Source organism: Rhopalosiphum padi, chromosome 2 (genome assembly GCF_020882245.1).
Source record: "Rhopalosiphum padi isolate XX-2018 chromosome 2, ASM2088224v1, whole genome shotgun sequence".
In the NCBI taxonomy this organism is placed as follows: Eukaryota; Metazoa; Arthropoda; class Insecta; order Hemiptera; family Aphididae; genus Rhopalosiphum; species Rhopalosiphum padi.
The window spans coordinates 3936401-3951674 of NC_083598.1; the positions used below are offsets into that span (position 1 = coordinate 3936401).

General features: G+C 26.2%; 1 protein-coding gene across 1 annotated transcript; it reads right to left on the reverse strand.

The window, feature by feature from the left end:
- Positions 1-938: 938 nt before the first annotated feature.
- LOC132921475 (uncharacterized) lies at positions 939-13152 on the reverse strand. Its single transcript, XM_060984512.1, has 15 exons — positions 12651-13152; positions 11268-11319; positions 10491-10645; positions 8967-9134; positions 8773-8906; positions 8535-8702; positions 7764-7920; positions 6279-6466; positions 5953-6163; positions 5642-5857; positions 5247-5414; positions 5055-5188; positions 4818-4985; positions 2611-2767; positions 939-1321 (listed from the first exon to the last, which is right to left on the reverse strand). The coding sequence occupies exons 1-15, from the start codon at positions 12757-12759 to the stop codon at positions 1131-1133; spliced, it is 2376 nt and encodes a 791-aa protein (XP_060840495.1). The 5' UTR covers positions 12760-13152; the 3' UTR covers positions 939-1130.
- Positions 13153-15274: the final 2122 nt, after the last annotated feature.

Genomic DNA, 15274 nt, shown 5'->3' on the forward strand with positions numbered 1-15274 from the left:
AATTTAAAATTTAAATTTAATAATAACTAAATATAAAATTAAAAAATTATAATTTGCAATAAACATTTTCACATAATTAAAATATCAGTATAAAATATAATAAGTACAATTTTTTCATTGTTTATATAATATAATACTCTAATATAGTATTGTGTAAAAATTGTCTATAATATGTATTTATAAAATTAAATTTATCAATAATTACTAAAATAAATTAACTAATATAAGTAAATAATACGACAATCCTATAAATTTATTTTTAAATGCATACATTATTTTATTTTAATATATTTGTTACAAATTGTATGTGGTCATTCCATTTAAAATTATAAAAAATTTCTATACCTAAATATTTACAGTGTTTATTTTAATATTCTTACAAAGGTTTGGCATGTACATACATTTTGATTTTGCTTTTAACACTCGTTCTGGTGTATACATAGACTTGTTTTATTTGATTGATTCGAATTAATGAATTAATTATATAAGGTGGTGCTAAATATGTTTTTTCTTAGTTAAGAAAAAACTTATTTTTACATAGCCACTTTTGGATTTTACTCAAGTGAGAAAGTACAATAGTAAATAATTCATCCCAAGACTGGCGATTTTGTTATCTGGCCTTCAACAAAAAGTACTGTATCATCTGCATAACAAACTATTTTTCCATATGTATTCAAGTAATTAATTGCTATGTAAAAGGCATATTAAACAATGTGGGCGATATAACTGTCCCTTGAAATACACCATACACCACACATAATTGAAGTATCTTCACTTAATCCGTTGTTTATTCAAACGTGTATGCAACATGTAAACAATATATTTTCCACGCAATATAGACATATAGTAGACATTAATACATTTAAAAACCAATAAATTATATAACTTGTTGGCAGAGTAGTACAGTACAAAGTCATCAATTAAATAATACAGTACGATAATAATAATATCAAAATATTTAATTGTAGGATGTAAAACTTACAAAAACGAAATATTTAAATTAAACCTATATCATGTTTACCATATAACCTATATGTATTTTATTTCATTATAAGTAAAAACAAATAATACAAATATTGATTTCAATTATAATTAGGATAAATCATTTGTATGTCATTACCACGATATTACTATACTTCGTTATGTCTGTTATGTAATTCACGAATCCATTGAACATGGTATTTAACATCTGTAAAAACTGCGATTGAGTTATTCGAGTTTGGTTCCTTAAGACTCAATACACCGGTTAAATAATAAGACATTGAGTGTAAATATGCTAAGCCTGAACCGCTATCCCCTTCGCCCAAGCCTTGTCCTGAAACTAAACATATTTTATATATTAGACATAAATTAAGCATTTGCATGTTATCGAGTAGTTGATTTAATAACAATTTACTTTATTTATAAAAAACGATTTACAAGCAACACATTATAAGAGTATGACGTGATGTAGCACGTATACGTTCACAATGTGGTTGAGATGTTTAGAAACATGATTGTAAATTAATAATGCGTTTTATTACAATATAACCATTCAATATAAATCGTCGTGATAGAATTACTTTTAGCTGATAACTCAATAAAATTCAATCATAATTCTTATTGGAGATTTTATTTTTAATTTTAATTATTTATTAAGGTCACCAACAATTATTTAATGAATCGATCAGTTAACCAACTCCCCCAAAAAAACGTACAATAAATTATACAAGTTATACAACACAGTAGCGAATGCCGTATTCTAAAAATCAATAGTCTGGATAATTTTATTACGTATTAATTGGTATAATATGGATATCACTGATAGATATTTTTATATTCATATTATGCAACTAAAGAAATTGTATACATAAGACGAAAATTAAGAATTCGAATATTATTAAGTATTTTAAACAATGCTGATTTACATTATTAATAACAAATTATGTTCAAATATCACATTATACGGATTTGTGATAAAGCTCCCATACTTTCCACAATATAGTAGAGATAAATAAATTGAACATCAATTGTATAATATAAAATTTAGTGAAATTATGCATATATTTTGCACACAAATACATCTCTGGTGACGAATTCAATGCAAATTGTAAAAAAAATAACTGTTAGTTGTTAACTCAATAAATGTCAACGATAACTATTATTGGATGCTGAATTTTGTATTTTAATTCTATATTGTCGTGATTAGAAATTATCTTTAATAAATCACTCAATTAGTCGACACTTCAAAAAAAAAATCTGCAATAAGATAAACAAGTTATACGGCATAGTAGTGGCTAGCGTATGTTCGAAATCCATGGTCTAAGATAATTTTATTTACGTATGAAATAGACAAAGCATCATTTTTAGATATTTTGTAAAAATTAAGTTTGACAATTTATTACAAGTTATTTCTTAGTGTCGTCGTGTCAATAAAAGTTAAATTATGTGTCTGTGTATTGGGTGCTTTAACCTATGACACAATATTATTTTGGTGTGAGTGTGTATCGCATAAGTAATAAGTATATACATGTATACAATATGGATTATACATTAAAAAAAGTTTGTTTTATAGTGTGTAATAAGGTTAAGACTGTATTAATACACATCGGTAATTTAATATTTCATTACCTAATGCAGAACCAGCACAAAACTTATCAACGGTCAGAAATATTTGAAATCCATTTGTATACATATCTCGACAAGAGTTATGGTCGATATACGGCAAAGAAGTCTCTAATAAAACGGAACTTAATTTACCATTTTCCGTTTTTCCCCAGCCAACAATCTGTAAAAACATAAAACGGAATTATAATAATATACAATTGCAATAAGTATTTGGGCCGAGAACGGCTTGTGCGCTCGGTTACCGCTGTAATTTAAAACGCACGTTGTGCTACACGACCGACCTGTCTAAGATGTGTGTATATGTGTATATTATGGCACTCAAGGGGAAGTGGACAGGGTCGCCGAGGAGAAAATCCTGCCAGTGCTAGTGTGTGGGTGATGTGTAAATGTGTGCATATTTGTGCGTGTGTACATTTGATCTAGGGACTCACGATATAGTCGGTGCACGGATGTCCAGCTACTACCTATATTAATAATCGCACACTAATGAACACCGAGTTACAAAACACAACACAAACATTATGCGGCGATTCATGCCTTAAAATATAAACGTGGTAATCAGGCGCGACAGCACGTGACAGTGACGCGGAGTTAGGTATTAATACTATACATACTAATTTCTCAAAAATGATCAAAATTAATCATCAGATTTAACAAAATCAAATAAAATCGTGACTATTTTCATAAACAAAAAATTGCTGATATCTCACAAAAAACACTTCGTTATAATTCCGTGTAAAAAAAATCGAAAATTCCTGTATTATGACATTACATTTAGTAGGTAATAATAAAACCTTTAAAAAAACGTCATGTGATATGGAAATTATGTAAAATGCCATTTTGTAATATTACAAATCAATATGTCCTATGATGATATAATAAGATCATATTTTGTAAAGTTAAAAATGTAGTCAACATGTTGCTTACCTACTTGACAGGACAAGTGAGTATGATTAAATAAATTCAAATAGTAACCGCCATAGTAAAATCGTAAATAATTTAATAATTAATAAATAATATGTTTACGAAGTGTGTAACTTCAAAATCGGTCTTATTATTTGTCGTCATAAGGTGTTTTTAATATTACAAAATGGTATTTTACTTAGGTTTCCCATTATATCACGTCTTTTAAAGGTTTAATCATTACCATGTCACGAAAGGAGCTTTTTTTTCACGGAGTTATAACGAAGTGTTTTTAGTGTGATATAAATATTAAAATATAACAAATGTGCCAATTAGCGTGCACACAAAATACAATTTAAAGATAATATGGCTATTAGTGTACACACAAAAATATCACATAAAAAAACAACGGAATTAACAAAACAGCGATTTGATTTGCGCATTTATAAAATAATAATAAATCAATTGGCGATTTTCACCCGTAAAACGAAAAATAATACTAAATTCGTCACACGATATAAAATTATCACAATAATTATTAATAAAAAGCTCCTTTCACCAGTGAACCATCGGCGGTCGTTAATCGTTGGTTAATACATCTGATATAATAATTCAAAACTACAAAATAATAAAAATTAGACAAAACTAAAAAAATGTGACAGTTAATGTGAGTGTGTGTGCGTGCCGGCCGGCGGAACCAATAAATATTAATATTTATGTGCTGATTATAAGTATTCGATTATATTAGTTAAATAAAATGTTAATGATAACATTTTTTTATTTTTTGTATCCAATTTCATAATAAATTAATATATTATGAGACTTAGTGGATTAACAAATCGATTAAACAATTACTTTTTTTTAGATATGTCTTGCCAAATTTCAAAAATTATAAATAATATAGTAGAGTATCTCTCAATTACATATATGTTCTCAATGTTAAATTACCTATGATAAAATCACAATTTTAAATGTAATTCATTTTTGTAAGCATTATTTTGTGTACCAGTAGCAATCACAACGATAAAAATTCGGACTTACAAAAACGCACAACAATTAATATATTATGTGTATAAAGTAAGCGCCAACCACCTGTATTTAAATTATTACAATTAAAAAAAAAAAAAACAATTGTATGGCGCAACACCTGAATTATTTTTTTTTTCAAAATCTGTAAAATTCTCAGGTCTTTGTCGTGAAGAAATTAATGTAGGATACCACTTTAATATATCACCACTTTTTACAGATCCCACCGATTTACAAAAATCGTATTTTATTATAATATAACTATAAAACACAAAATATACCTTTCCTTCAACTCCATTCAGCAAATCGTATCTACTTTTCCAATCGATACAAATAGGTGCAACAACATTACTAAAAGAGACTAAGTTCGATAATACCATAACAGCTATATCATATGCAAAGTAAGTATGTGTTCCAGTAAAACGTTCATGTAAGTAAATAATGTCCACCTATAAAATTGTTTTGATTTATATTTTAATGCTAATATAAATGTCGACTTTTAGATTAATAACACTTACATCCATTATTCGTGTAAAGTCATTATCAATTATTGTGATATCTCTATCATATTTTCCAACGGCAACTTTGTATGAACCGTCGTTTATTGATATTTTCTTAGACGATATACCCTTGTACCAAAAACAATGGGCCGCTAAAAAATCAATAAAATTAATATTCATTCCTTTTTAACTACATTGTACAGTTTTTACCAGAAACTACTAAATTTGGAGCAATTATTGATCCCCCGCATATCAAGTCGTAGTTGGAAGTATCTTTATTCAATCGATATATGCCAACATTCCAAGGTGCTGATCCGAAAAGTGCTTTTGTACCATTGGCGATCAATATTTTTCCATCAGTATATATTTTACCACAATCTAAAATAATATTTTAATATTTTATACATCATTATAATATTAATAAATCAATTAACCTTTGTTTTGTTAAAATATATGGTGAAGATAAAAAAAAATCAGTGTATATAATTTTATCTTAAATTTTAAAACGTTTAAAGTAAACAATAGCATTCAGATACAGTTATAGATTATTAATATATATATATATATAATAGATACGTATGATTCTTAAAAAATATTGAAATTACATGGTTTGCATTTATAAAGTTTATTACTCCACATTCCATTAGACTGACAAATTAATTCAAACGGTGTATCTTCTAGTCCAATTGGTGTAATATACGTTGGTTTACATGATGGTATGGCAATCGTATCGGTTATCGATGGATTTGAACAATTAGTAAACTTACCATTAAGAGAACATTTGATATCTAAACTCTCTGATAAAAGAGGCGGACACATTTCTAAAAAGCATAACAAATTACAATCAATTGTAACCAAACATAAGTGATTTAAATAAATAACCACTACAGCCAATAAATTACACTATACAACTTACTAAGACACAGTTTCTCGGAAATCGAGATCCATTTTCCGTTTCCCTGGCAAACTCTAAAACCATTGGGGTAAGCCTTATGGTATCCAACATCACAGTTCTCATGTACGGTAATATCCTGTTTAATTATTGTTCCATGAGCTAAAATTTCATTAGAACCTACATACGAATATAAAACTCCTTCAACAGCTGGTAAAACGCAAAATGTTGTATCCTATAAAAAACCTTTCATATCAAAAAGTATGTTTATTTTGATGCGGAAGTAGCCATCAAAATAACAATTATAACATTAAATTCTATACGCATATATTATAAACGAATATACGAACATAGTCCCTGTGTTTGTTATTCAGCGCACGAATCCATTTCAAATGATACTTAATGTCTGTAAAAAGTGCTATTGAGTTATTTGTGGATAATTGCTTAAGACTCAATACACCGGTTAAATAATAAGACTGTGAATGTGAATACATTAAGCCTAAACCGCTATCTGTTTCGTCCAAGTCTTCGCCATACACTAAAAACATTTTTTGTACGTAAGACATAAATTATACATTCGAATTTTATTTTTTAATTGATTCAATAAACTTTGATGGTAGAGATGTTTTGAAGCATTTTAGTATGATAATAATATATTGTATAACGTAACCATTCAATGCAACATTGTGAAACTGTTAGCTAATAACTCGATACGATTCAACGATAACTAACTCCTATCGGATAGTTTGTTGTGAATTTAAAATATATATTATCAATCATATTTTATGATTAGATTTTAATTCTATATATTATGAAGTGTACGAAAAGAAGACATTATAGATTTTATTACGTGTAATAAAGTAAATTAAATGAAACAGCGGATACTACCGTGTGCTCAAATTATGGTCTGAGGTAATTGTATTAATTTATTATTTATGGTGTGGGTAGAGATCACCAGCAGATATTCTTTGATTATTTGTGAGTAAGTTTAATTTTTTTATTAATTTATTCTATATTTAATTTATTCAAGTAAATAACAGAAAATTCGGATTAATTAGCTAATCGATTAAACTATAATACTTTTAACTTTTTAAGTACATATTTTGATAAGAACTTATTTAGTATTTGTGTATTTAAAATACTCAGTCAAATACTGGCTAAACTCAAAACATAAAAAATTCCTTATGCAATAGACATTGCTGGCTCTAATAGTTCTGATAGTTCTAAAACTAAACATAATAACATATAAATATTGAAGTTAAATAGATTATATTATGCAACTAGTGTAAATTGCATTAAATACACTTCAAATAGTGAAAATTAAAGGAATTTAAATTATGAACTGGTAATATTATAATATGTAATAAAGGTTACTGACATCGATTTCAGCTGAGTTCAAGAAATTGAAAGACTTAAATAACTTATTTAGTATTACCCTATAAAACTAATTTCTTATCGAATAATTTTAAAATTATACCTACGCTGCTAAAAAAAATATTAGGTACATATTATATACATGTAGTATGAGATAATTTAAAAAACTGCGCTATTAATTTAGGAAAGTATTTCAATAAGGTAATTTATTGTCTTATTATAATAGGTCATTAAACAGACGAGTAAATATATCTTTATATTAGTTGTAAAATATTGTTATTATTAATTTAATACAGAAAATTACAATAATTATGTGTAGTGGGCTCCACTGATTATTGAGATTAGATACATTAATTTTAATTTATTTTCAAATTTAAATGATATATACCTTCAAATTAAACATACAGTTTATAATAAATAAGGTGAGTTTGCTGTTGAAAAAAAAATCATTTTTTTTTTACCTAACTTAGAACCAGCACAAAACTTATCATCAGTCACAAATATATCAAATCCATCTGTATATATTTTTCGACAAGCTGGACGGTCAATGAATGGTAAAGAAGTTTCTAATAAAACGGAATTTGGTTTACCATTTTCTATATTTTTCCATTCAAATATCTGTAAAAGTATAAAACAGATTTATAATATATTTTCGTTTTAAATAGGGCATAATATTGATCTATTTATCTCTTTTTTAAGTTGTTCTACTAAGTTTAATTAGGTAGTTAAATCAAGTGTGAATGATTAAATTTTTTTAATTTTTGTGTCCGATCATAAATGAAACCAAAATAAAATTGTATAGCTTAACAATTCGAAATATTTTTTTTTTAGTTTTGTAATGCAAAAGCAAAATATCAACATTTATAAATAATATAGTAGAGTATTTGTATCTAATGGTATTTGTTTTACATACAAATTAACAATGGTAAATATTGGTAGAAATTTAAATTAACTATAATCAAATCCTAATTTTAGAATGTGTTAATTGTTATAAGTATGAGAACACATGAAATCATGTTGGCACAATTTTGACTTACAAACCTGCAAAATAAGGTATTACATGTTTAAAATTAGCGCAATCCAACTTTGATTAAATTACAATAAATGTGAAGAAAATAAACTTAATATCTTTAAATATCTCTAGCTAGTTTTTACAAATTCAACAAAATTACAAATAATTTATTTCATAATATGTAATTATATTATAGGTTATAATATAACACAACATTTACCTTTCCGTTATTTCCATTAGGTTCGTGGTATTGATTATGCCAATCGATACAAATAGGTGAAACAACATTATTAAAATAAACTCCGTTCGATAGTACAATAACAGCTATGTCATAAGCATATTTATATTTAGATCCTTCATAAGCTTCATTTATGTAAATCATATTCACCTGTAAAATTTTTTTAATTATTATTATTTCACAAAGATTATAAAATTTAATTTTTAAATTAATAACTCACATCCATTTTTATAGTGTTTTCATTTTCAATTACTGTAAAATTTTTATCATATTTTCCAATGGCCACTTTATATGAATTATCTTTTATTGATATTTGTTTAGATAATATCCCTTTGTACCAAAAACAATGAGCCACTATAAAAATTATATTTAATAAATATTTACTCATTCTTAAATACATTGTACAGTTTTTACCAGAAACTACTAAATTTGGAGCAATCAATGATCCTCCACATATCAAGTCATATCTGGAAGTATTTCCATTTAATCGATATATTCCAACAGTCCAAGGTACTGTTCCAACGTGTGCTTTCTTACCATTAGCCAGCAATGTATGATTACTACTATATAACTTACCACAAACTAAAATGATACATGAATATTTTATAAATAATAATGAATAATAAGATAATTACGATTAAACACATGTCGAAGGTTTAAAAATGTATATCATGTGATTTATTTAATTAAATATTCCTACACTATCAATTATTTGTTGGGATCGGTGACAATTTAGCGCAGTAACTTTAGCGCACGACATTTCAGCTGGAAATAAGTCAGTGCAGTATATTTAATAAAATAAACTAAATTAATTAATCGTAATAAATATAATAAAATACCGAATTAAAATAATGTTATAAATATTATTATTGCTCAATAAATTTGGTGTCTTGGAGCTACGTGGTTTGCTAAATAGGCTGAAAAATTATTTTATTAATCATCGTGTACTTACTATATGATTATATATGATGAATGTATCAGCCCTGGGAAATTTTCATTTCCACCGCAACTCCAAATTATTTTATTTCTAATTTGTCTATTCTGACTATGACTAGACTTGTTGAATAATAATAATCGTTTTCTTCTCTGGCGTGTTATAATAATGTAAAGACATGTTAAAAACTATGTTTTATATGCTATAATATTATTACAGTTCTACAGGAGTATGTTGAAAGACCAAAATTGATATTGCACTAAATTATTTCATACTAGTTACCCATATCAGATAATTTTAATTGTCTATTTATTAACGAAAATTCTTCTAAATCAATATTTTGTTGCGCTGAATCGTCGCAAGCTAAAATTTCGTACTCGAAAATTTCACTCACGTCAAGATGTCTTATGCACTTAATTGCCATGCGCTATAATTACCACGCCCAATTAATGTAAGCTGAGATTACCGCGAGCAAATGGCGGTACACAGTTTAATAATTGATGGTATGGCTGTTTTATTGAAAAATTAGCGAACTTAACATTTAGACTGAATTTAATATCTAAACAATCTGACTATAGAGGCAGATACATCCAAACAGTCATAAGGAAGTGAGAATCAAACATATCCAGACAACTGGATTAAAAATATGTATACAATAAGTAGTTATCATAACATACAAATTACGGTACAAAACGTTAAATGATTAAAATTGTTCGTCAAACAATTACGAATTATCAAAATAAATCATACACAATTATTCAAACGTATAACTTCGTGTAATAAAAGGGAAAAACATATCCACTCTTATATCAACAGACTGTGTTGTACGTCTTAAGTCTTAATCTTTACAATAAAAACAAAAATAATAATTAAGAAGATTTTATAGCCAAATAAAATAAACAGATTAAATAGTATATACCTATATGTTTGAAAAATATAAAATCACATGGAATATAAATTTACTATAATATTATATTAATTCTCATAAAAATATTTTTGTATACCATTTTTATTATTAATTCCGTACTCGTAACGATTACACAACTCTTTGTTTTCGTCTGAACCATCTGAGCAATCATCCCGACCGTCACAAAGTTGCGACCATAAGAGACATTCTCTATCGTCGGATTTGGGACATTTAAAACTATAGCTTTGCTTACTGTAATTTAAAAAAAAAAAATAGGCCACAAATAATTATTTAATATTTTTTAGGTCTACAATTAAAATAATCAATTTAATATAAAGTAATCATTTGTTTACGAAACAGCATATTATTACATAAACAGATAATTTTTTTAAGATAATCGAATATTAATAGAACCTGCAATTTGCTTATCAACCATAGAAGTTAATTAAGTATGTCCAACGTAACGTAAATAAAATGTACATTTATTATACATTTGTATATTTTTTTCTTTAAAAACAAAAAAAAATATTAAAAAACCATGTTTGAATTATTATATATTAACTGAATAATTAGAGACTTCTTAGCGAACAATATTTTGATGATTTAATAAATAATATTATTTTTATACAATAAGAAATAAAATAAAATAGGGTTTAGTTCTTCCTAATTTTGAACAGACTATAGGAAAATCCAGGTGGAATTTAGAAAGTCATGCGATAATGTATTTAATAATATGTTTACCTAATGGATGAATGTAGCTTGTTTAGGTATTGTATAACGAGATTTGTTACGGCCTTAGGGGTAAAGGACCCCAAATTACCCTTTTTTCGTTATTTAGAATAATATAGTGTAAATTTGTACAACAGTTACTTACTCGTAACAAGTAGATCCATCTTGCTTTTTATACTGACACAAAATTCCAGTTCCTGAAATAATAAATTCTCGAACATTTAAATTTAATCATCATTCGTTGTTTTATATATAAAAAAAAAAAAATACTAAGCAACGTGTTTTCGTGCGTAACACAACTACACAAGTGTGGTTTTGTTACTTAAGTTATTAATAGTGTGTAGTGGGCTAAAATTAAGAATGGTCTATAACATTAAAAAAAAAAAATTGGATTTTTCCACTTTTATTATTTTCTAAATACAATATTATACAACCAAAGTACAACATTAAAAATACGAGTATACAAAACTATTTTAATAATTAATTCATACTCAAAAGGTAACAGAAACAATTAAAACATTTCATAGAATTGAATTATCTCCAGTCAGTAATAATTATTAATTCAACTCTAAAAATGTAAGGATTTCAATTTCGAAAATTGACATATAATGGTAATTCATAATACAATATATTACGTATCCAAGCAGAGAAATCCCAACTTATAAATCATAAATATGTGTTAATTACTATTGTCACATTATCACCACGGTATACCTATCTAATTATTACATAATTTAATTATAATTCTTTCAAAAAATAGAAAAATAGAAAATATTCATGGGTTTTTTATTAACGTTTAATCACTAATCACCATCGGAATACTATGAAAATTATAATATTATATAGGGGCAAATTACCACCTTACACACGCCCTCTAGCCAATAGACGCCACTCAATACTATAAATAAATTATAAGCCATTGACATAAAAGTTATGTTATAAATAAGTAATCAGTTTTATTTTATTAACAAATTATAATATGTAAACCTTAATTTAAGATATTAACTAAAAATATATAATATAATATTTAAATTCCATTTTTTCTCTCTATTATCATTATTTTTATTTTGTATTTGATAAACCTACATTGTTTTTAATTTCTCGTATTGTTATTGATAAATTATGTTCTACAACATGAGCTACATTATATTAGGGATTTGAAGAGTCAAAAGGCATTCTTTAGAAGTATAAAAGGAATTCTTTAGAAGTATTTTTCCGAACCGGACACTGTATAACTCTATAGAACATCACGGTTTCGATAAGATGATTATTTTTTAAGTTATGTGTGTTTCGATTATTTGTGTGTATCGAATAAATCAGTGCAAACAACAGCTCAGAATAATTATGTCACAAATTATTAGTTTCCAAACAATACTTGTACATTTAGATTTTGAACTCATAACTTTTCATCAAAGATAAGTTTTGGTATTCTAGATTTTACATATTTAATATTATAGACGTAATATCATTATAACACGATATTATTTTTTAGTATTATTATAATATTATTAATATGGACATAACTTACCAAAAATGAAACACATATATATCGACCAGGAAAACATCACCTTCATAGTTAATTCAGAGCTAATATCAAGGTAAATATATTTTGTATTATTAAAAAGCAATTTTAGCATACATAAGTTATATCAAATGGACGTCGCAAAACACTAAACAATAGTTTACCGTACATTAACAAACATTTAATTATAGTAAAATATAATATAATATTTAAAAATCACTGCTGCCAATATCTGAATATAATTAATTCATTTTTAACTTAATATGTAAGAGTCGTTAGTATAAATACAAATTCACGATAACATTGAACACAGAGTATTGGATATTTCAAATTGCTATATGATACTAATACGTAATTCGACGATGATGATGAATATAGTACAATGAAATTACGAATCTCAGAACTCGAAAATATATTGTAATAATAAGCATTAGTATTTGAACACTCGAGGTCTTGCTAAATACGTTTTTATCACGAATAACACGAAATATAACGAGTTGTGTTTAAACCGGATTTGACCTATCTACATATATAATAGTAAGCCTCTACTGTAATGCACTGTAATACACAGACTCTGACGGCACAAGTCGACAACAACAACTTCCCAAGTACGCGACGGTGGGGGCATGGCCAATTTATAAATCTCGGTATTGAGAGAAGAGGAAACAAAATGCCACACGTATAATTGAAGCCCTCAGTACAGCATATATTTATTAAAAATATGCAGATGTATCAGAACCGCCGAGTACACGGCATCTACTACACGCCTCACACTTTTTTACACGTAAAACCGACTTGTACGATTTGTAATCAAATGAATCGAGGAAAAACCCGAGGCAGAAAAACCCGTAGAAAAATACCCGAGGAAATAATAACCGAAAAAAAAACGGTGGTATTGTATTTAATATTTAACATTCACAAATCACAATACTTGAGCATAAATATAATAACTTACATTACTCGACGCAGTTGCAGTGAACGAAAACGTCATGTTAGTTATTTTGTGACATTGTGACAGCTAACCTGCAGGTAGGATATTATTACTAGTAATAAAGGAAATCTATTTTTCGATATTAGCGCCTTGAAGTTAACAATAGCAAAATATTAATTAGTCAACCTACTGATTAACTGATTTACACCACTTTATTCATAAAAAAGTTCATAATTTTTACTGTTATATGACATTTTAGCTACTCAAGTAATATTTTACTACCATTAATTTAAAGTTAAACATAATTTATTAATATAGTTTAGTTATATGTTTTTACTGTGTATACAGTAAATTGTTTAGATTACTGCAAATTACTTTTTTGCTAGTGGTAATAACATCAATGACTGGTTCCAAGTCATAGATGCCTAAAAAATATTTTGAAATAGATAATAAAAACACCGATATCATGTAAATCGTCGCGTGTGCTATCGTAAATTATGATTTCCTAAATTATTATTTTTTTAATGGTTGTATACTATTCATTTATTTGTGTAAGACTCAATAATACAATTTGTATAATTATAAATAATAATTAATATAACATATTTAAGGTTGAATTTTTCAACCATTATTATGTAGTTATTTAATTTTACATAAGTAATAATCATCTATTTCTGAGAACCATTTTGTACATAATATTATTAACTATCCGTTCATAAGAGACAACTATAGTGTGATATATTATATTAATTAACTATCCAATTCTCTGGGGTATTTTTTTATGGCGTATTTTTCCACGGGTATTTCCTCTTTGGGTATTTTTACCGATTAACTAATGAAATAAACAAATTATTGTCTTAAAAAATCATTTAAAGTATACAAATCAGAGCGACGGAAAGTATAGGCATGCTTTATTACTATTTACTACCACCTTGATACATTTTTATTATCCGCAAAAGGATAAATGACTTAGGTATTTGGTATCTGATAAAAAAATATTGAGTGAGTAAGTGAACAAGTTTTAAATAATTTGTATCGTTCCAATTTTTACTGCAGCTAATGTTTTTTTTTTTTTAGAATTTGTACCTATCTTTATAATACATGTACTTTAGTTATTCATTTTAAATTTACCTTGTACCTGGTACATGAAAAATAATTAACATAATTTTGGAAAAAAAGGTCTTTGAGTTACTTGATTCAATCATGTTACTTTAATTTTTGTAACTTATAAATCATATTAATATTCAATATTCATAAAATAATAATTAAAAAGGAGAAAAAGTTAGTTACCACTTTATAACCCTAGAATACGAGTTTCTTTTTATATTAAATGTTGTCACTGTTTTTAACATAATATCATGATAAATATTTCTTGTGTTTTTATAGTGTATATTTTGTTAGAATAAAATAACTTTATTGTAATGATTTAATAATTTCATTTTCAAGACAAAATTATTGTTTTGCCATTCTGATCTTTGTATTGAATTCTTAGATGATGAAAATGATATTCAAATAAAATAATTTTTTCTTATTCTTCAGTTGTTTGGAACGTTGATTGATTAATGATTTTTAATGCTAGTTTAGGTGATAATTTTGAAAATAACAATGATATTTAACATAATGAACCTATTAATTAGTAATTACCCACCAAATTATTGATTATTTTATTTTTCTAAGTTATTATAACTTGTAAAAAATC

Excerpts from the sequence above, each read along its gene's own strand:
- LOC132921475 (XM_060984512.1), bottom strand. The coding sequence starts at position 12,759 with ATGCTAAAATTGCTTTTTAATAATACAAAATATATTTACCTTGATATT. Across the intron at positions 7,921-8,534 it reads CTAATGGAAATAACGGAAAG|ATATTTGAATGGAAAAATAT; the intron begins GTAAATGTTGTG and ends ATACTTTTACAG. Across the intron at positions 2,768-4,817 it reads TGAATGGAGTTGAAGGAAAG|ATTGTTGGCTGGGGAAAAAC; the intron begins GTATATTTTGTG and ends ATGTTTTTACAG.